We start from the raw sequence: 23,364 nt of genomic DNA, 5'->3' as shown, positions 1-23,364 counted from the left end.
AGATCTGCTACTTTTGCTATTTTTCAATTTGAATCATGAAAAGTAACAGTTTTGTAAGAGTTTGCATGTTCTCCCCGTGTTCCATAGGGTAGGTACCCTCACAAAAACATGCAGTAATCCTGGTCACTATACTGCCTCCCCCTGGTCAGCCGGGGCGCCTGATGGAGGGGAAAGGAACTGGTTGGAATAACGTGTTCCTTCCACGCGCTACGTCCAACCAGGGAAACTCTCCCCTGTCAGGTGATAAGAAGGTCAGTTGGCTCTCATGCATTGAAGGAGGCATGAGCTCAGCCCTGGCCTCCCTAGGTTGGCAGAGGGAAGGTAGTGCCCAGGATTACATAGACAATTGGCACTGGGTGTAAAAAATAGGGTTATAAAATCGTGGGATAAAAATTTAGAAGTAAAAAAAAAAGAAAAGTAACAGTTTTGGACATACAGTATGAGGTTTCCACCCGGCAGAGACGATATACAGACAGTATAGCTAAAATCTAAAATGTCACTGATGCTTTCCCGGAATTAATGGGTTCAGCAAAATGACCTTTTGCAAGAGGTACAGGTTCTGTATTAACCCATTGCATGCCAATCACGTAGATCTACGTGAACCTATTTAAAGCCGCCACGTGCCAATCGCGTAGATCTACATGAAGTGAAAAAAAAAAAAAAAAAAAAGTTTTTTTTTTTTTTTTGGGTCCAATTTGACCCAAAGACCAAGGATATATGATTTATCGAAGATATAGGGGTCTATCCACTTCCTTTTTAACTTAAAACTTAAAAAATATTCATCTCTGCTCCTAAGTACTTTTTTGTTTTTCAATGAAAAATCTCTGGCACTGGCTAGAAATTTTCAGAAATAATCCCTGGCAGTTAAAGGGTTAACATTGCCATGATGAAGTATAACCAAATTGGCAAGATATCTTCAACAGTTGCTCTGTCTGTTCTTATTGACTTACATTGCATTACATGCATTGGTGAAACATTTTTTGAGAACCACTGATACAGGAACATACGTCTTTCAGAAAACTGTTAGGATTTAGAAGTCATTTTTAGAATCGGCCTCTAGTCTTAATGGATTAAGGAGTCATTTCTTACCTCCTAGAGCGTAGAGCAGCTCCAGAGCCTGGACCATGGTCTGGGCTGGGGGAGGCTGTTCAATTACAACACAGGAGGTTATGTCAAGTCCAGCGATTTAATTACAACGTTTAACATTTAAAAACATAATGCCACATGCCTCTACATCCACTTTATTTGAACCATATGATATAACCCCTAGTGTCATCTGGACAGAACCTTGAAATGGTAAAAAGGTTAGTTTTAGTAGGAGTTTTGTCCCCTCAGCCATTAGCTGCACTAAACAAGGATATTGTTTGTGTATACTGGGGACTGTTGTGTGCTATGTTGTTCTGTGCTACAGTATATGGTTGTGTATTTTTCTGTTGGAACAGACTGTGAGGATGAATATCCCTGAGGGGACAATAAAGACTATTATTATTATTATTATTAGTGCCCCTATTCTGGGGCGGACATACTGTGATAACATTCTGTGAAAATAATAAAGTAGGTCAGAGTGGCTTATTTTCGGGCGAGAACGAGGGAGTCCATCCCCTTCTCTGTGCCCTGGGAGATGGACTGCTGAGGTGGAGGGTCACACCTACCATCAGCTCCCAGTAGTTACCGCACAACTTAGTTACCCAAGCCCTGCCACTCATATGCAGAGTTGGCAGTACCCAAGAATACACCTAGAACCTTGTGGTACAAAGGTTAGTTTTCTGCCGATGTGACGCATTGTGAGTTTGTATATCGTCTATTTTCAGTGAATATATAGGGTCTAAAGGGATAGTTGACCCAAAAAATATATATATATCTATTAGTCACCCCAAGGAGACTTGAATTCATTATTTTTTTGTTTTTGTCGCATTCCTAAGCCAATAATTTGATGACCGGCGGACCAGTAGGCAGCGGTTCGGGTAGGACACACAAAGGAGACTCTTTGTGTCTCCTACAGGTCTGCTGGTCATCAAATTATTGGCATAGGAATGCGACAAAAACGAAATAATATCCATGAATTCTCCATGGGGTGAATAATCGATAGGAAAAAGTCATTTTGGGGGTGAACTATCCCTTTAAGTGGTTATTAAGGAAACATTTTCTCAAGTGATTTCAGAAGCACCACTATACAGGTATATTGTAGCTAACAGACCGTGTCAATTTCACAGATTTAATTCCAGTAGTCCTCTCGGGGGGAGCCAGTCTAAGTTAATTAAAAAAGCAGAGATCAAATCACAGCCACCTCTACCTCCCTCTCCCCTGGGTAAAACCCAGAGTCAGATATACTCACAGAGAGGAAGCTGAATCGTAGTACGTTGTCGATGCCCAGGGCCTTGAGCTGCAGGATGACGGGGGCCAGGTTGGTGCGCTGCATCTCTGGCACTGTGGTGGCGGGCAGTTTCTCAAAGTCTTCCTCTGATGACAGGTATAGGCAGAGAGAGAGAAGTTCAATTACATTTTATTATTGTGCCGAATCAGCCCAGGGGCCTTGTGGCAGAGTCCTGCAACCGGCCGGGTACCCATGGATACCCGATGGGTGAAAAATATACTTTTATAAGTTGACGGGGACGGGCGGTACTTAACTAAACGCGGGTGGGTAACATTTTATTGTCTCCGCCAGGCCGAAGGCATGGCGAGAGAGTATGTTTTACCCTCCGTCCGTCTGTCCGTCCGTCCGTGTGTCCGTCCGTGTGTCCGTCCGTGTGTCCCTCCTGTCTGTGTGTTAGCAGCTAATCTCCGGCACCGTTGGCCCGTTCCCTCCGAAACTGTGCACACACACTCCCTGGATGCCAATTCAGAACCTCTGGCCCAATGTTTTCACATGGGCCTGTTATAGCCCCACCAGGAGGCCGATTTGTGCATTTTTACATTACTCCTACAGATTTTATCCAAACGTCATGCAAATCGGTACATACTACACAGCATCTCTATAGTCATGTGATCAACACGGATCTTTCCGATTTCCCATATTCCATCGTCATTGCCTATGGTTGACCTCCAAAGTTTGCAGGATTGGTCCGTTTTGAACAAAAAGCCTCAAACTATGCATGCAGCTTGCGATTTCCGTGAAATTTCACACGCACATTCCCACTAGGCCGAGGAAGAAATGCCACCCTTTTCACATTGGCCTATTATAGCGCCACCAGGAGGCCAGAATAACGTACCTGACCTGGCGGAGACCTGTGCTCCGAGGAGCACTTTTTCTAGTTGTGAAATTGTTTCCGCCCAAACAACGTCACTTGTGTAACTGAACACAGCACGCCGGTCAGTTGTCTTAACTCACAAAAACATCCTGTTCAACCTTCAAATTAAAATCATCTGACAATGTAAACAATGACACGTGCGTACTGCATGTATGCGCGTGGCTATATATGGAAAGCTCGCTCCTCCGTTCTTCACTTGACGTGCAGATTTCTGAACGAATCTGACCACTGAATGTACGGTGTTGAAGGCTGCTATCTCGTGTTGAAAGCATTTTAACACACTTTTAAATTGAGCGAATGAAGGCTATTTACTGCATGTAATCACGGGTAACGGGGCGGACAACGGGTCCATTATTTGACGGGCGGGGCGGGTCTGGTTTGTATTTTGATATAGTCACGGGTGACGGGTCAGTCTACAGATCTGATTATTGACGGGGGCCGGGTGGGTGCGGGACTGCGGGTTGTCAAAATTGGACCCGTGCAGGACTCTGCCTTGTGGTTATAGAGTGTCCACCCTGAGGACTGGGAGGTCGGAGTTCGATCCCCGGCCGGGTCATACCAAAGACTCTAACCAAGGCCTCCTTCTCTACCCAATGCCCCCGCGCCTGGCACTCGGCATCAAGGGTTGGATTGGGAGCAAGTCCCTGTGACATACTAGCGTCATTCATGTACGGTGTTGCCAGATTATGTGAGAGAAAAAAGCAACCAGGTCTAGGAAAACCAGCCCAAAAAACTATGGGCCACCTGAGCACTTTAACATATACATCAGCTATTTGAAAATAGCAGATCTACAAGCTCACAACGCGTCGCGATGCGACGCGTTGTGAGCTTGTAGATCGGCTATTTTCAAATAAAATCTTGCGGGGAAATTATAATAAGCAGATCTGGCAACCTCTGTTCATGTGCAGGGGGTGTACTTGTACACCAAGCTGCCTCGCGCTAAGGAAACAGGAGATAGGCTCCTGCCCTACGGGCCTCAGGGCTCGGTTTTATACTTACTTATAGCGCCGAATCACAACAAGTTGTCTCTCAAGAAACTTATAGAGCAGAGAGAGACCCGACGTTCCCCTCCCCCACAGTGAGCAAGCATTTATTTATGTTTTGCCGTCGGTTGCAAGGGAAAAACTCCCTCTTAATTGGAAGAAACCTCATGCAGAACCAAGCTCTGCGGTGGGCGGCCATCTGCCTCGACTGTGTCGGGCGGAAAGACAAGAGGAAGAGAGGCGGAGAGAGAGAGAGAGAGATACAAGCAATGGCAACTAGGCCTGTCACAATTACTGTCACAACTAGGCCTGTCACAATTACTGTAACAACTAGGCCTGTCACAACAAAAGCAGAAATAGCTGATCTATAAGCTTACAACGCGTCACATAAAAAAACAATTTTATTCAATCTGCCAGTAATGTCTTTGTATATTTCAGTTATTTGTCATATCTGCCCTGTGCAATTTTTGATTACGAAACCTAAAAGGCTTCATATGTTCCAATGCAAACACACAATTAAATAGTTAATCACAATTATTTGAGTGACAATTAATCGACAACTTAAACTTGTAATGGTGACAGCCCTAGTCTGAAGTGTAGAGTTAAACAACGGCCTGGCATCAACAAATAGGAAAGAAGAATTGTGGTTGACCCCGCCTGGCAGTTTGTAAGTCAAACAAACTAAAACACCAGAAAACCTGCACTGCCTACGACCCGCAAGCAAACATGGGACATTAGTGCATCCGTTTGTGTTGGCTACAACGCTTCACAAGGTGTGTGACTGTACCCTAAAGAGTTACCAAGTCGCGCACTGTAAATTGCAAATCTACAAGCTCACAGCATGTCACATTGTGAGCTTGTAGAGCTTGTAATGCCTGCCTCCCTCTGCAGGTTGTACCAACAAAGTATAAATCAGGCTTGAAGAGAAGAAAGGGAAAGAGAGAGCCATGACAGATTGCAGCGCCGCTCCACTGAGAAACCTGCTTTAATGATGCAGCATTTCTCTAATAGAGACATACAGTATTAATGATGCAGCATTTCTCTAATAGAGACACACAGTACTACCACACACTCATCACAGCTTATTTCTTACACGCTCACTCACACAGCCAGGCAAGCATTAGCTTGCAGAGTTCGGCTATTTTAACGATTTGTTAAAACAATGTTTTGACATTTCTTAAAGCTTTTTGCCTTGAATGTCAGCCCAAAATGTTATTAAATTATTCAAATATATATGTTTATAATCACTTAACCCATTTAAGCCTGAGCTTCCGATTCTACAAAATGTCTTCTTAATCCCAGTTTTTTGAAAAACATTTTTTTGAAAAATTCTATCTATTCTCAAACTTTTTCATGTCAAGGACAATATTATATGTATTTGGCCGCGGACCCCCATCTCTAAATATTTTGTTCCAGGGACCCCCCAGAAGCAAAGATTTGAGTTGCAAATGTTCGCTTTAAAAAATATAATGTGCACACATTTTCAGGTTTTTTCAAACTAAAATAGCCCAAAGAAATCTAAAATGACACAGATGCGTTCCCGGTCTTAATGGGTTAAACTATTAAAAAATATATTTTTATAAATCGCGTAAATCGATTACCGGTAGTTCGATTAACTGTTGCACCCTTGGTTGATTCTAGTTCACACATACCTGTGTAGAGTCGGAAGCATTTGCCGGGGCGGTTGCGCCCGCCTCTGCCAGTCCTCTGACTGGCCGAGGCCTTGGAGATGGGCGTGACCACCAGGGACTCGATGGCCGAGCGCGGGTTGTAGGCTCGCAGCTTCACGAACGCGCAGTCGATCACAAACACCACGCCGTTTATGGTGATGGAGGTCTCCGCTATGTTAGTGGCCACTATCACCTGGGAAAAGTAAATAGGGTAAGGTCAGGTACACCTTTATTTATAAAACACCTTTCCAAAATCAGACTTCAAACGTTTTCGTGCCATGGACCCCCAAATTGATATATATTCGGCCGCACACCACCATATGAAAATGTTTTGTGCCAGGGACCTCCAGAAGAGAAGATTTGTGTTACAATACATTTTTTTCAAATGTTCAAAAATATCAGATGTACAAGCTCACAGCATGGCACGAAGTGACACGCTGTGAGCTTGTACATCTGATATTTTATAATAGCCAACACAAGGACCCCTGGGGGTCCCCGGACCCCACTTTGAGAACCAATGACTGACAAGGTGCATGGAGTGCAATCAATAAAAAAATCATTACAGGAGAATAAAACCGAACACCTGGACATCGTGGACAATAGGAAGTTAAAAGCAGAAGTCATAACTAATTGCACAGAAGGCGAACGCATTCACAAGACAAAGTGCTTCGCGAGAGTTCTTAGCAGCTTTTTAAAAGAATCGACTGACTGTGCATTTTCTATCACCAGGGGAAGGTGATTCCATGGAGTGGGTACTCTGGGCTACAAGGATACAAGATGCTTTGGAAAATTATATGATGATGAAGAACATTATGAATGAAAACATTACCGGTAGACTGATAAACGCAGGGACTTGAATTTCTACCTGATACAGTATTTGCATTGAGCTCTAATAATAAAATATAATAAATAAGTATATATATACAGTATATAGTATGAAGCTCCTATCATGCCGAGACCTTTGATTTTCATAATCGCTTTTATTTAAAGGGCCAGCCACCCCAAGAATACTAAATATAAAAGACAACTGTGCCAACGATGTGATCATCTACACTGATGGACAATGACGTTCTTGTCAATGTGATGTGTTGAATGTGACATCCTGGAATCCTAAATTGGGATGAGTTTAGATTGCGGCTGCCATTCATAACAAAATCGCCCTGCAAGTGATTCCAATAATATTGTTTACCGCTGTCATTTTTGTTAAAGTGAACTCCGCCATCCACTTCACTTTTTAAAAGGACATATTTTTGTTATCATTGGTGTTCATTGTGTTAGTGTTTTAACAATTAGCGTCATTGTTATCGTTGTGGGAGAGCCCTTTATTCAAAAGAAATAGAATGGAGTGCATGTGACATTCACCTTCCGAACATTATGGGGCGCCCTCTCAAAGACCTTCATCTGCTCGGCATAAGGCAGACCGGCGTACATGGGCAGAACCCGCAGGTATTTCTTCATGCCGTATCGTGACAGAGACCTGGTCTGGTCCTGAAGAAGAGACACCACCTTCTCCACCTCGTCCTGCATAAAACACGATAAAAACAGTTTGACAGCACTAAAGGCTGCGAGGCGTTGTGAGCTTGTAGATCGGCAATTTTGACAATGTTTGCCTCTGTCTTACGTTAATAATTGCCAATTCGGCCAATTTAAAAAGGTCTTAAAAGTCATTACATTGTACATTATGAAATGTGCAGATACCCTGTATACACTTATACTGTAACTGTATGTTGGTTTGTTAACTGTTTTGAATGAGAAAACAATGTTGGACATTAAGCTAATCATCCACCAAAATAACTTGGGGTCCGACGACCTTTGCTGCGTGTCACCGCCCCATCTCTCTCCCCATTTTGTGTCAGCCTACTTTCCCTATCCCTCTCTAAATAAAGGCATAAAAAGCCCCCAAAAAATCTTTAAAGAAGTATGTACCGTATGTGAATATGGGTCACTAACCTGTCCGGTGAGGAAGGCCAAGACGTCTCCATCCTCCTCTGTCTCGTGGATCTTCAGCACAGTTTCCACCGTGGCCTTCACGTAGTCTGGCACCGGACTGAGAACAGAGGGAAACACACACACACACACACACACACACACACAAACCCCATTGGGGGATTAAATGAGAGGATTATCTGGGATCGTCTAGTGCCTAATGTAACGAGACCATTACGGTTGAGTAAAGCCTAATTCATACAAAACGGTACAATGCTGTGTGGTTTGATCTGCAGGCTAACAACGCGTCACGTTGCTAATACAGATCAGTTGTTTTCGGGCCAGCGATACAGCCATGTGATATTATTATAAATTAACCACTGTCAACCTGGTGTTCCAGTTTTGGGCATGTCATCATATTAAATTCAATTTTATTATGGTGCCAAATCACTACACAAGGTGTCTCAAGACACTTCACATAGAGCAGAAAACCTGAGGTTTCTCAAATCTACGTTTTTCAAATTGATAATAATTTTTTGATTTCATGGGTTGGGGCTCTAGTGCATTGGCTCTCAAAGTGGGGTCTGGCGACCCCCAGGGGTCCTTTAGGGAGTTCCAGGGGGTCCCCAGCTAAATGATAGATAGTTAGGAACCAAATGGACCCTTATGGGTCTGTAACTCTGACAGCATTCAAATGGAACCATTTAATTTGTCTGTAATTTTGGGGTCTCAGAGATAGAAATGTTATTAAATGGTCGTCTGTAGCCTTAATGCATGTCAAACTGGGGGTCCTTCAAATTAAAATGGGTGAGAATCACTGCTAGAGCGGTAAAAAATCTTCTCTTATGAAGGTCCCTGGCATATCTATTCAAATGGTTGACATGAAAAAGTTCTCAGTACCTGACAGTGTAGAAAACATCCACGGGGAAGGTCCGTCCCTCCACCGTCAGAATCCCACACGTGTCCTTGTTGGGATCATCAGTCTCATTCAGGTTGAAGAACTCTTGGAATTTCTGCATCCAGACAGAAGGGCATGGACTGGTTAGAAAAGCCTCATGTAGGAGTCGGACACAATGTTGTATGTCCAAACCAAACGCCAACGGAGCCCTGATTCTCTTACCGAATACAAAGTTGTGTGTAATTTACCGGAGCACAATAAGTACTGAACATAAAATGGCAGGAATTACATAAAACAGATTTCGTTCCCGGTCTTAATGGATTAAAATAACATTTTGTTCACAAAAAAAACGTACAGATTGCTGCTTCAACGAGGCATCACTCTCACCTTGGCATCGAGCGTGGCAGAGGCTACGATCAATCTGAGGTCTCTCCGTTTCTTCTGGATCTATTGGACGGTCAGGAAGGACAGAGTATTGAGCCAAAGGAGGAAACAAAAGGGTCATTATGTAAAACGACAAGGTTAACAGATAGGATGTCTCTTAGTTTTGAGCGTCAAATTCACCTTTTTCAGCAGTCCAATGGCTATGTCTGTGTACAGGGTTCTCTCGTGTGCCTCGTCTAACATCAGAACGCTGGGAATGACAGCATCGCAAGGGTTAGTTAGCATTGTTTTATTGTTTATTAGGATCCCCACTAGCTTTTGCCATAGCAAACGCAAGTTTTCCTGGGGTCTGACACAGACAAACATTTTGACAGAAACATTCATTACATCAACTTTACTTCCTAGTTACTTTACAGTTATAAATTACTAGAGATTATGACATTATAAAACATACATTAACCACTTTAGCCCTATTTTATACATGGGCTATTTGAAAATAGCCGATCTACAAGCTCACAATGCGTCACGATGCGACGTGTTGTGAGCTTGTAGATCTGCTATTTTCAAACATTTTAGTACTTTTACTTTTGGTACTTTATACCAAATAGTACAAAAAAATAGTCTATCTACTAGTTTACAACACGCCGCGCTGCAACGTGTTGTAAGCTTGTAGATGGCCTATTTTCGGTGCATGGCATGCTTCCATAGAAGACATGCTGAATTCTATGGAATCCAAATGACAGAAATCAGTCGCGGCGACTAAGAACTTTAATCCATGAGTTGGTAGTTAGTTACTGCAAATTAAACGGGCACAGACGAGCACAATGGTTAAATACTGCTACCATTTCTAACTTCCCTATTCTGTTCACAATGCATCGCAACAGGTTGTGAGCTTGTAGCTATTTTCATAGGTACTCGTCAATGAAGCTCATAGCACGGCACTGAGTGCCGCGCTATGAGCTTATATATCTGCTATTTTTGAAAAGCCGAGAAAATGAGTGCAAATCTTTGAATATATATATTTTAAAGCGAACATTTGTAACTAAAATGTTTGCTTCTAGAGGTCCCTGGAACAAAATATTTTGAGATGGGGGTCCGCGGCCACATACATATACATTTTGGGGTCCTTGACATTAAAAAGTTTGAAAACCACTGACATAGCAATTTAAGTACCTGTACCACGTACCTGTATTTTTTCAGTAGAGGATCCGACATCATCTCTCGCACCAGCATGCCATCTGTTAGGAACTGATATCAACAGACATGATTAGAAGGAAACCTGAGGAATTCAAGTCATGACGACATGATTTATTTACGACAGGTGTAACAACCTTGATCCTGGTGGCCTGGGGGTCCGAGCAGTCATCGAATCGGATGGTGTAGCCCACCTCGTGGCCAAGCAGGGCGCCCCTCTCTTCTGCTAGCCGGTTAGCCACCTGATGTGTGGAAGATGAATAGAACGGAATATCACTGAACTTGGCAGTTGGAAGTTTTTGGAAATGGTACCAGGGCTAAATAATGCTGCAACTCTACGGAACGTCAGCTTCCACTTGCTCTATTGCACGGGCCTTATCCAGAAGGGACAAACGTGGCGTCTTTCCATGGCGGCAGCGTTGCTGTTTGGAGCACACACAAACTCAACAAAGTTGCAGGACCCATGCTCATGCACACACCTGCCAGCAGGTGTGTGCTGGCAGGTCGTTCAAAACGAGAGCGATTACCAACAGAAGCATATTGGGGTATTTTGGCAAATGTTTGGGGGGGGGGGGGCGCTACCCACACGTTTAGCTGTGTTGCCCATTCCATGATTGCACGATCCTTACAAGTTATACCTCGTTTTAAAAGGTGACTAATCGACAATAAAAATGATATAAAATACAATATCAATTGTTATTATTGAAGGAGAGAAATAATCGACCGAAGTTAAGTCTCCGAACTTTTTGTGAGGAGTTTACTCACTACTAGGTCATACCTCACGTTTATTTATAAAGCACATTTACAATGACCGATGTCAACTTATGTGCCATACAGATAAAAACGACAAGAGAGGAGAACATTACACAACGGTAAAATGAGGTCCTAGGACGCCAGGCTCAACTATATTCAAAGGCCAGAGAAAAGAAATAGGTCTTTTAATAGAGATTTCAAAATGTCTATGGACTGGGCAGCTCTGATATGGAGTGGCAGGCTGTTCAGGTGTGGCAGCTTACATTTATAAAAGCAACTTATACTGAATCATTCCCTCATCTTCATCTCAATGCCAATAACCTTTTAAATACATTCTCTCATAATTTTGATACAGTCTGTGCCGTCTACCAAAACTAGTCACCACGTAACTGAATAAATGTCCCCGCCAGCATGCACTGATCTGCACCAAAGCCTGATACAGCCTTGATCCTGGATGCTGGCACGCCATCCGCTTTTTAGATTTACTAGTGCCTGATTACTGCAATCCTAGAGACCGTCTGCCATGGCATTCAAAATTGTCATGAAACAACAGCTATCAGGAGACCACAAGGGAAGGTACATGTAAATTCACATTGAAAGGAGGTGTCATTCACTGCCACTGATTTTCCTTTTTCTCCTTTGTACATATAGTGTTTTATATTTGTTGATGACATGTATTTTTGAGTACATTTTTTATGTTATGTTGATGAATTGAATACATAGGACCAGAATGGAAACAAGTCTCCTGGACTTTTTTGTGTTATCCTTTTAGCCTTAATGTCTGACTGTTCCTCGTTCCATTTACATTTCTGACTAATACAGTAATCAATCAATCAATCAATCAATCAATGGGCATCTGTTCAGGTTATGGGACTTCGAAATAATAATAAACAGCTCAAATTTGGGGGAAATGGAAAAAGTCAGCACATGGTCTATGGCCATGTGCACATCTCAGATTGATTGGCCAACCGACCCACTGAGGAGAACAATGGATGCAGACGAGACAGTTTTTATGGCCGTACATCACAAGGTCTTTGTTTACTACACACTGTGGTTGCGCTGCTGCCCCAGTGGGACCGATTTTACATACCGAAATAGCAGCCACGCGCCGGGGCTGTGTCACCCCGATCACCTTCCCTTCTGCCGCCCATCCAGCTTCCAGGAGGTACTGCAATGAAAAGGGTTGAAGGAACAGGAAGCCAACAATAAATAAAGATTACTCACTGTTTAGAGCAGCGGTTCTCAAAGTGGGGTCCAGAGACCACCCCGGGGGTCCTTTGGGACGGGGGGGAGGGGGGTCCAGGGGGTCTCCAGCAAAATAAGTTAATAACATAGCATCACAATTATTTGACTCCATCCATTTAGGTGTTGGCTATTCAAAAATAGAAGATCTACAAGCTCAAGTTTTTGAAGAATTTCAAATCTTTTGACTAATTTTGATTATTGTTTTTACATAAATCTTATCTTCTGGGGGTCCCTTGCACAAAACTTTTTCAGATGGGGGTCCGTGGCCAAATTCATATAAATGTAATCATCAGTGGGCTGATTCTGATTTGGCTAGGATTCTACCAAAATCGGGATCGGACTCAAACATCTGGCATCGGATGGTTGGGCTCTAGTGTTGTTTATGAATATGAATGACTAATGTGGTGTACTGTAGAACATGATGATTTGTTCCCAAACCCTGCTAAAAATATGCTACTAAAGCATTCAAACAAGACAAGGTCGTGTTCAATCGCTCGGGGAGTTTAGGCAACATGAAGGATATCAGTCCACTGCTACAAGTATGCAGCCATCTAGCTTGGTGCAAAGATCAGTGGTTCTCAACCTGTGGGTTGGGACCCCCAGGGGGGTCCCCACATGATTTTTTTGTGGGGTCCCCAGATGACAGTGAAGTGACAATTTAATCTTAAGAAAAAGAAAGAAAGAAAAAAGACCATTACTGCATCTAAAGTAATCAATTAACTATAGTATAAAAACTGGTGAAACATTGGCCAAATTGTCAAATAATATAAGAAAGAGGCAGAAATTGTGAAAATAGCCGATCTACAAGCTAGATCTTGTAGATCTTCTATTTTCACAATATTTGAAATGTGTCATGGTGATTTTTTTACTGGCAGGACGGTATTTTAATGACGTCACACGCACGCACGCGCACATTTTATTTTACCTTAAATTAGGAAACATGTTTGTATAGGAAATGTTTTTTAGCTTAGTTTTAGTCTTTTTAAACTAATACAAATTCAAGGAATGCCATGAATTATAGAGCTGAAATGAGTAGCCTATCTTTCTCTTCTTCGACGGTGGCTGAGGCATTGCTGCGTGCAGATGCAGATAGGATACTGGCAGCAGCCCTACTGAAGCCAACATGCTGTTGTTGCTGCTTACCGTGTAGCCTATAGATGCGAGGAGTGAGGAATCTGAGGATACATTTTCACACTCACTTGTAAATCTGTTATGCAAAGTAGCCATTTGGGTACTTGGCTCGTGAATCTACGGGGGGGGGGGGGCATGCGCGTGCACTGTCCCGTGCCGTACCTTGCGCGTGAAAAAATGACTGGCCACACGCCGTCCTACTCCGTGTGGGCTCCACGACAGCACTGGTTGAACCACAATTCCAAGTGCTTATCAGGATGGGGAGTCCCCTGTTGAAATATGATTATTTTGGGGGCGGGGAAGGGGCGCTGCCTACGTCGGGTCTGTGTGCCACCATGGGTCCAAACCATATATGGGCAACTGGTCATGGCCACCTTCACTTGATGCGGCCCGCAGGTTAATATCGGAATACTGATATATTGATTTCAGCTGTTACAATTGCAAACATGACCCGCTTGAATTACTTCAGTCTATGACTAGTATTACAATTCTATTGTCTTTTTCATGTCCAATGTATTTGTATTTAAATTCATAAAGTTAACATAAGTATGACTAAATGCATTTGAAATTAAATAGAAATGTTACTTTTCAGGATTCCAATTCAAAAATAGCAAAAATAGCAGATCTACAAGCTCAAAACGCTATTTTAGAATAGAATGGCGAAGTACGGAATTAATTTACGAAAAAAGTTAAAACACGGAGATAAGAGGTGTCCCTACAGTATATGCAACGTGGCCCTCTGGAGTGAGTGTGGAAATATAGTGGCCCTCTCCATCATCAAAGTTGCCCGCCCCTGGTCCAAACAGACCCATGGTGATGTCATGTTGATTATGTAATGTTATGTCTTGCCCAAATATGGTGGGACCGTGGGATGGTGGATCTGAGATGATCAATTACAAAATGTGAAACATATTCACACGAAAGTCTACCGTGGGCCTACGGGCAGGCAGCATGCACGATTTGCAAGACCACAGACCCTCTTCTAGACGGCTTGCCCCCTACGTGCTATGCTGTCAAAGTGAATCTTAGATCTGGTTCTCCATACATCTATCTGGCCAGTTCGTCGGTACTTTGTGCTCCTGTATCATTCTTGAGTACGTCCACGTATGTTAGTGTGGGGGCGTCCTCGTGACCGATGCCTGTGTGTTGGTTCCCACAGCACCAATTTGCTGGCTGGCAGCTCTTGATGCCTTTGGCAGTGTCCTGCTAGTCTCATTCTCCTGGCTGCTATTTTCTCGCTCACCCTTGGTATTCCCTCGTACAGGGTTAGGGTTAGGTACAGGATATTGTTGGTTACATGTACACTACACTCTTGCTGATGTTAAGTACTGCTCGCAAAATTCTGGTGTAGCCTCCGTCTAGAGACTTCTGCAGGGTTGGCTTCAGGGTCCAGCATTCACTGCCATACAGCCGAACAGACTCTACCGTTGCATAGAACAGGGGTTCTCAAAAGTTGTAATTTCAAGGAATCCCCCATAACTCTGGGGGTCCCCGGACCCCACTTTGAGAACCACTGGCATAGAAGAAGCTGAGTTTTATTTGACGGGGGAGGTTGTGGTCCCATACACTGGCCATGCCGTTCAGGGCCCTCCATGCAAGTGCCTTCCTCACTTTAAGATCTTGCTCGGTTGAGTTGACCCATGAGCCCAGGTACTTGGGAGTCCTTGACTTCCTTAAGCACAGTGTTGTCGTCAGAGGTGGATGTTCCGGTAAGATGTTATAAGTGAAAACCTCAGTTTTCTTGGTATTTAGCCTAAGGCCAACCTTGGCACATTCTTATCTCCACTCTGTATTAATCCTTGTTTAAATGTTGGACCTTATCAAAAAAGGTGCAAAATCAATTGTAATCCATTGGAAAACCTATATTGCAAACACATTGTGAACCTGTAGATGGATCTGGCTCTACTACTAACCTGAGGTATCTGCGTCGTCTTGCCACATCCCGTCTCTCCAACGATGATGACCGTCTGGTAGCTCTCCACCAAGTATAAGATGTTGTTTCTGTGCTGGAAGAAGGAACCACCAACGCAATGCAAACCGTTCAGAACAACCGATAGCAGTTTAGAAATAGAAACATCCAGATTTCCAGAATCAGTGACACCGTTTGATAAGATCGCCGTAAGATGATTTAAACTCTTTTTAACCCATTAAGACCGGGAAAGCGTGTGTCATTTTAGATTTTAACCACTTTAACCATTAGCTAATTTGGCTATTCAAAAATATCAGATCTGCATCATAGCACGGCACCGAGTGCCACGCTATGAGCTTGTAGATCTGATATTTTTTGAGAAATCATGATCTTTTTTGCAAATCTTTTAATACATATATTTTTAAAGGGAACATTTGTAACTCAATTATTTGCTTCTGGGGATTCTACAAATGTACAAAAAATGTACAAAATTATATGTATTTGACCGAGAACCCCCATTTTTAAATATGTTGTTCCTGGGACCCCTCAGAAGCAAAGATTTGAGTTAAAAAGTGATATATATATAAAATATATATATTCAAAGATTTGCACTAATGTTCACGATTTTTTTTAAATAGTAGATCTACAAGCTCATAGCGCAGCACCTGAGCTTGTATATCTGCCATTTTTGAATAGCCAAAGTATAAATTAATGTTTTAAAGTGGTTACACAGATTCGTTCCCGGTTTTAAATGGGTTAATGTCACAGCGTCAGACGAGGCAGGCGGCAGCCAGCCAGTCAGTCAACTAACCTTGAAGACAGGGAGCTTCTGTCGCTGCTTCTCGATGGACAGGGCGGTGTGAGGGTTGAAGATGATGAGAGAGCCGGTGGTCTCTGTGGTCAGCTCCCGCTCCTCTGATATGCCAGGTGCCTCGGACCCTGACCATGGAGATGATGATGATGGCAAAAGATGGTAAAAATACTGTTACAACGGGAACGGGGTCATTCCTATGTTCCCAAGGTCCTATAGAGCAGTGGTTCTCAAACCGTTTCATGTCAAGGACCCCCAAATTGATATGTAATTGGCCCGCGGACACCCATCTGACAATGTTTTGTGCCAGGAACCCCCAGAAGAGACTTTTGGAAAAATGCTCAAAAATGGCAGATGTACAAGCTCATAATGTGGCACGAAGTGACGCACTGTGAGCTTGTATAGCTGCTATTTTTGAACAGCCAACGTATAAAGAATGGTTAAAATGATTGTGATGCTGTATTAACCATCTTGCTGCAGGGGACCCCCCTGGAACTCCCCCCCCCCCCCCCCCCCCCAAGGACCCCTGAGGGTCCCGGGACCCCACTTTGAGAAGGAGTTTCCAGGGGGTCCCCAGCAAAATGATTAATAGTTAGGACGGAACCAAAATGGACCCTTGTGGGTCTGTAACTCTGAGAGTGTACAAATGGAAACCAAATGGACCTGTAACCCTTACGGGTTCATTTGGTTCCATTTTGTACCCTCTCAGAGTTATGGGGGTCCTTGAAAATAAATAAAAAAGTTTGAGAATCACTGCTATAGGCGGTAGGACTGTTCCGTCTGGGGTTAAGGTTGGGAACCATTACAGTACATATTTTTGTTTTTGTTTTCAAACTGTTGCTATGATGTTTTGCATGGTAGTGTATACCTGTCTGTCATTAAATGTCTCTATGAATTGAGTACAAAGAACCCCAATGGAAACAAGCCATAGGCTTTCTTGGGTTTTGAATCCTCTTAGCTGAGCATTGAACTGTACTTTCCTGTGCTTTTTTAAGGTATTCAATCAATTCAATCAAAAACCACTAACCCTAACTTAACCTTAACCATATGAACCCCAGCATCCCTATTCTTTCTGGTAAGTTGTGAGCTTGTAGATCAGCTAGTTGCATATGCTGCTCCCGTTACAACGTTTTATCATCACGATTCCAGTGTTAAAATGACCAATCTAACACCATGGTTTCACGTTTACAATAAACAGGAACGGCTACACAGTCAAAAAATAAGTTTCTCAGTGGAACTCTAGGACAATTTTTTTCTTGTCAAGGACCCCCAAATTGACACTTATTTAGCCCGCGGACCCCCATTTGAAAAGATATGCCAGGGACCCCCATATAAGAGAAGAGTTTTACGACTCTAGCAGTGATTCTCAACCATTTGAATTTCAACGACCCCCAGTTTGACATGCATTAGGCTTATGGACCCCCATTTAATGACATTCCTATCTCTGGGACCCCAATATGCTCTATGCACAGCAGCCATATTGTGGAGAAATTCACAGGTGTTGTCAATGCTACTAATGAAGGCTCTGTTCCATTCTGGTCAAACAGAGTCAGGGTGCTGATATTGTGCATGTTGACTCACTGGACGCACTCTGAGGGGCTTCCAATGCCTCCCTTGACGGGTGTGTAACTCTGAGAGTTATGGTGGTCGTGGAAATTAAGAAGTCTGACTGTGCTACAGTAAATGGAACAGAGCCTGCATTAGTATCATTGGTAACACCTGTGAAGGAAGTGATAATGTGGCTGCTGTGAATAGAGCCAATTTCTATTGTAAAATCTATGTCAATGTAACTCTGAGTGTACAAATGGAACCAAATGGACCCGTTAAGGTTCCATTTGTACACTCTCAGAGTTACAGAGCCACAAGGGTCCATTTGGTTCCTAACTATCCATCATTTAGCTGGGGAGTGGACCCCCTGGAACTCCCTCGAGGACCCCTGGGGGTCCCTGGACCCCACTTAGAGAACCAATACTCTCTAGGAGTGTACAGATGGAACCAAATGGACATTAGAGACCCGATATTTTACTCTCTCACAGTTAACAACCTATGTCATAGTTTCAGTGGTGGCCATCGCATTAATCTGATCATGTTTAACATTAGCATAATATACGCTTTAACCCCCGGGGGCTGCAGAATGAATGAATGATCCCCGCAGCAGATAGATTACGCAGCTAAACGTTACAGTAGTTTATACAGTACGGCCACGGTAGAGGCTGCGATAACCCCGCTGACGTCATTCCCGTTCAAACGCGTTCTCGTCGCATCAAGCGGGGAATACCGAAGGTTTTACATGATATCTATATGTGTTTATTAAATTATTATTGACATACTTACCCGGCTTCCAAAATTTCATCGTGGCGGGCGGAGCCGCCATCTTGCTTTCTCTGCGTCACGTGTGATGTGTTCGCGTCGTCAGTTGGCTGAGTTGTGACGTCGTTGGGATTTCTTTTTGACTTTAGCGAGTTAATAACTTCATAAATTCCAAAATGTACTCTTCTATGGGATTGAATATTCTGCATGTATTATTTGGACTTTCAAAAAAATTATAAAATAAGAGTAGACAAAATTTATGTTATGAACTTATCTTAATTCTTGCAAAATGTCATATTCATTTTACCAAATTTGCTAACCAACGTCCAAATATTGTTGTTTTTAAAGCCTTATTATTATTGTCATTCTTAGAAACCTTAAAACATTGTTCAAACACTAAAGCTATGAAAACCAGAAGAATCTGTGTCTAACCTCGAACTTATTTTTTTTTTTCTTCTTTTTTTTCCCCAGTATTGTAACTGCATTTTGTCCTGTTATTTGTAAATATATATGTATTTATTTATTTTTTAAGGGGGGGGGGGTTAAGAAGTTTATAACCATAATGTAATGTTATGTAACATATTAGGCCTACATTATGGTTATTATTATGACTAGTAATATTTGATTGTAGATATCTGAGATGTGAGTTTCTCCTGGTACGAATTCTATTGCAGATATGTTGATTTTAAGATATCCAAAAATGTATTATTGTGGATATCTGAAATATGAAAGCCCAAATACACACGAATGGCAAAAGTGACGTAATTCCTCTGACGTCATTGACATCTGAAATGACAATTGTGGATATAGGAAGACTAGAGATCTGAAACGTTCATTTAGACTATAAGAAGAATTGAATTACACATAATATCCAGTCTAGCTGTTATGTTTAAAGGTAGGTTAGGCCGAAGTGTTTTTATTTGGTTAGAATAAATATTATATAATACAATTATATTATATTATATTATATTCTGATAGTAGGCTACATATTGCTATAGAGTGTTTGTTTAGTAACAGGAGTCTCCATGTCTGATAAATGTGTACTCTCTCCCGATTGGCTGAAATTATGTCACCTACCTGAAAATGTGTTTTCTGTTTATTAAAGAGCTGGACAGACAGGGAGACTCCTGAACAAAAACTATGGCAATGATTACTATCAGAATATAGTGCTTTAACCTTTTAACAAAACCCTTTCTGTTTCAGACCAAAAAATATCACTAGGCTACCTTTAAACGGCTTGTCATAGACGGACTGTGTACAAACCCCTGACCGGCATGGACACACATCATGTCATGACCAATCCAGTGGAAATCTCAAAACTCTACAGAGAACTCAGCCTCTTCCCCTCTCCGAGCAGGGCTGATGTAGGGCCTGCCATCACCTCGCCGTATGGAGGAAAATACAGCAACATCTACACAGAATGGAGCCAGCGTGACCTGTCGAGGAACGTCAAAGTCAAGTTCTGCCGGCAGTACGTCGTGTTCCACGACGACAAATCGGTGGTCTACTCCGTACCCACTGGAAGCTGCACCGAGATCAAGGGAGAGCTAGTGCTGAGTGAAGATTCACCTTCTGGAGAAATGAAGGCTGTGGTCAGAAAATTCTCCCTCAAAAGGGAAGACAAGCAGTTTGTGGAGATCTGGGGTAAGAACACCAAGGCGAAGAGCATCGACCTAACTGCCTCGAAGAAGCACGGCAAGGTCTACGACGATGACCAGTTTGGCTGCTTGGTGTGGTCCCATTCTGAGACCCATCTCCTGTACGTGGCAGAGCAGAAGAGACCGAAGGCAGAGTCTTTCTTCCAGACAGAGTCACCAGAGTCTTCCTTCTCTGGAGATGAGGAGGACACTTTGAAAATGGAGAAGAAAGAAGCCATCAAGGGGGAGCAGTTTGTCTTCTATGAGGACTGGGGAGAGTCTCTGGTCAATAAAAGCTGTCCAGTGCTCTGCGTGTTGGACATCGAAGGCGGCAATGTCTCCGTGCTGGAGGGAACACCTGACGGTATTTCACCGGGACAGGCGTTTTGGGCTCCGGGTGACACGGGTGTGGTTTTTGTGGGCTGGTGGCACGAGCCATTCAGACTCGGCCTCACGCACTGCCCCAACAGGAGGTCGTCTTTGTTCTACGTGGATCTCACGGGAGGGAAATGTGAAGAGCTGTCGTCAGGTACCGGTGCGGTGTGTTCCCCGAGACTCAGTCCGGACCGGTGTAGAATCGTCTACCTGGAGTGCGGCGTCTACGGCCCACACATGCAGTGTAGCAAGCTCTGTATGTACGACTGGTACACCAAGAAGACCTCGGTGGTTGTAGACGTGGTGAAAAGACCTGGACCGGATGGTTTTGCCGGTATCTATAGCTCCCAGTTGGCCCCTCAGTGCTGGTCTGCCGATAGCCAACGTGTCCTCATCGCTTGTCCCCAACGCAGCCGTAAGGACCTGCTGGTGATAGATACGACCACGGGGAGTGTCACCTCGCTCACATCTCACAAGTCCGACGTGGGTAACTGGTGCCTGCTGAACATAGAGAGAGACTTGATGGTGATCAGCTGCTCTTCTCCGAACCGCCCGCCTAGCCTCAGGGTGGGCTTCCTGCAACCGAGGGGGGCTTCTTCCCAAGGGGAAGTGGACTGGGTTACTCTGGAGGAGTCTCAGAGCCAATCCTATATCAGCTGGCAGATCCTGAGTTTTGACCCTCCTCCGGACCAGGACAACGCTCAATACCCTGGCCTGGGTTTTGAAGCCTTGCTGCTCAAGCCAACGGAGGAGGCGAAGGAGGAGGGAGTGAAGCTGCCTCTCATCGTCACCCCTCACGGTGGCCCTCATTCTGTGATCGTGGCGGACTGGCTTCTGACCCCCGCTGTGCTGTGTCGGATGGGCTTTGCCGTATTGATGGTGAACTATCGGGGCTCCATCGGTTACGGCCAGGACAGCATCCTCTCCCTACCGGGCAACGTGGGCACTCAGGACGTCAAAGATGTTCAATTTGCCGTAGAGAGCGTTTTGAAAGGCGGGGAATTTGACGAGCAGAAGGTGGCGGTCGCCGGGGGCTCCCACGGCGGTTTCCTGGCTTGTCATCTGATTGGCCAGTACCCGGGGTTCTATAAGGCGTGTGTGGCTCGCAACCCCGTCACCAATATGGCCTCGATGATGGGCAGTACGGACATCCCAGACTGGTGTATGGTGGAGGCTGGTTTTCAATACACCACAGACTTCAGTCTTCCTGAGCCTGGGGTTTGGGAACAGATGCTTGACAAATCTCCCATCAAACACGTCGCACAGGTGAAGACTCCGGTGCTGCTCATGTTGGGGGAGGATGACAAGCGCGTGCCTAACAAGCAGGGAATCGAGTACTACAGAGCTCTGAAAGCGCTGCGGGTCCCAGTGCGGGTGCTGTGGTACCCGGGGAACAATCACTCACTGTCCAAGGTGGATGCCGAGTCAGATGGCTTCATGAACATTGCTCTGTGGATGATTCAGCACTTATGTCAGGGATGATTAGGGTTGGGGATCCTTTAGGATTTTAATGACTCCGGTTCCTTAACCATTCCCTCTTAACGGTCCGATTCCTTAACGGTTCCCATTAACGATTCCTATAGGGTTCTCAAACCTTTTCATGTCAAGGACCCCCAAATTGGCACTTATTGGCCCGCGGACCCCCATTTGAAACGATATGCCAGGGACCCCCATAAGAGAAGATTTTTACGGCTCTAGCAGTGATTCTCAACCATTTTAATTTCAAGGACCCCCTGTTTGACATGCATTAGAGACTACGGACTCCCATTTAATGGCATTTCTATCTCTGGGACCCCATTTATATTGTAAAATCAATGTTAATTTAACTCTGAGAGTGTACACTCTATGAGTTACAGACCCTGGACCCATAAGGGTCCATTTGGTTCCCAACTGTCGATCATTTAGCTGGACCCCTGGGGGTACCCGGATCCCACTTTGAGAACCAAAGCTATAGGGGGTTCCAAATGGTCCCTTACAGGTCTGTAACTCTGAGAGTATACAAATGGTTATGGTGGTCCTTGAAATTATAAAGTTTGAGAATCCCCAGTATTAAAATTGTATAGCAGATGTGAAGTCCACTTACCAGCTCTGACAGTGAGATAAAACGCTTCAGGAAACGGTTCCAAATGTGATGGAATCAATTCCGGTTCCTCAATGTTGGATCCGTTTCCTCCAGTTTCCGGATCCCAACCCTATCCAGAACCCGTGAAGCTCTTTTTTCTCTCTCTTTTTTTAACGTCTCCATTATAACCAGAAATAGCAAGATCTACAAGCTCACAACGCATCACTACGTGTTGTGAACTTGAATGTAAATCTGCTATTTGTGCTATTTTACAAAACATAAGTTTTGGCTTGAACTTCACACTGTTCTTAGCAGGGTAAACAAAAGCTCTCACGGATCTTTTTGACTGAAGAACTAATTTCACAGGTTCTGGACATTCCATACACTACGGCTCGGCTTCAGATAAGGTTCTCAGAACATAATTTGGGCCCTGCTCAGGAGGTAGTAATAACACAGAATTCTGAACTCTGAAGAGGTAGTACAAGTTCCTCTAAATTGTACTGAAAGTACAGAACTTCAATAAATGTGTTTAGTTACACTCCACCATTGGCTTAAAAAGATATATCGTTGCAGTCGGCCAGAAACCTCTTATCTCCATATTCTATTCTGTTTCTTTTTCATAAATAAATGCCCTACTTGATCATACTGATTGATCACACAAAACCATCAAAAGTAGCAGATCTACAAGCTCGGTTTTGAGCTTGTCGATCTGCTACCATTTTTTTATTTAAATCCTGAAAAAGTAACTGTTTTGGACATAAGGTTTCTACTCGATAGAGACAATATATAAATTAGGTGGATGGATGGATCTCCATCTGTCATCCATCT

The 23,364-nt window shown here is 43.7% G+C and overlaps 2 protein-coding genes across 2 annotated transcripts in view; one reads left to right on the top strand and one right to left on the bottom strand.

The window, feature by feature from the left end:
• dhx35 (DEAH-box helicase 35) overlaps positions 1 to 18,598 on the bottom strand; it is a 28,043-nt gene extending 9,445 nt beyond the window's left edge. The window contains exons 1-14 of the mRNA XM_084069467.1: positions 18,487 to 18,598; positions 16,153 to 16,280; positions 15,346 to 15,438; positions 12,147 to 12,224; positions 10,441 to 10,545; positions 10,296 to 10,357; positions 9,290 to 9,359; positions 9,113 to 9,172; positions 8,728 to 8,840; positions 7,852 to 7,948; positions 7,264 to 7,422; positions 5,884 to 6,094; positions 2,336 to 2,460; positions 1,090 to 1,144 (exon numbers count right to left, since the gene is read on the bottom strand). Coding sequence (XP_083925593.1) covers positions 1,090 to 1,144; positions 2,336 to 2,460; positions 5,884 to 6,094; positions 7,264 to 7,422; positions 7,852 to 7,948; positions 8,728 to 8,840; positions 9,113 to 9,172; positions 9,290 to 9,359; positions 10,296 to 10,357; positions 10,441 to 10,545; positions 12,147 to 12,224; positions 15,346 to 15,438; positions 16,153 to 16,280; positions 18,487 to 18,526 — 1,396 coding nt within the window. The 5' untranslated portion in view covers positions 18,527 to 18,598. The remainder of the gene's footprint in view (positions 1 to 1,089; positions 1,145 to 2,335; positions 2,461 to 5,883; positions 6,095 to 7,263; positions 7,423 to 7,851; positions 7,949 to 8,727; positions 8,841 to 9,112; positions 9,173 to 9,289; positions 9,360 to 10,295; positions 10,358 to 10,440; positions 10,546 to 12,146; positions 12,225 to 15,345; positions 15,439 to 16,152; positions 16,281 to 18,486) is intronic.
• Positions 18,599 to 19,642: 1,044 nt separating this feature from the next.
• Positions 19,643 to 21,956, top strand: LOC311053170 (acylamino-acid-releasing enzyme-like; the record flags this gene model as incomplete). The annotated part of the gene is made up of 1 exon (XM_084068619.1): positions 19,643 to 21,956. Exon 1 carries the CDS (start codon positions 19,737 to 19,739, stop codon positions 21,954 to 21,956), a length of 2,220 nt encoding a protein of 739 aa, XP_083924745.1. The 5' UTR covers positions 19,643 to 19,736.
• Positions 21,957 to 23,364: the final 1,408 nt, after the last annotated feature.

This window comes from Gymnoscopelus microlampas (genome assembly GCF_963454915.1).
Source record: "Gymnoscopelus microlampas genome assembly, chromosome: 10".
Lineage (NCBI taxonomy): Eukaryota > Metazoa > Chordata > Actinopteri > Myctophiformes > Myctophidae > Gymnoscopelus > Gymnoscopelus microlampas.
This window is presented reverse-complemented; position numbering and strand designations above follow the sequence as displayed.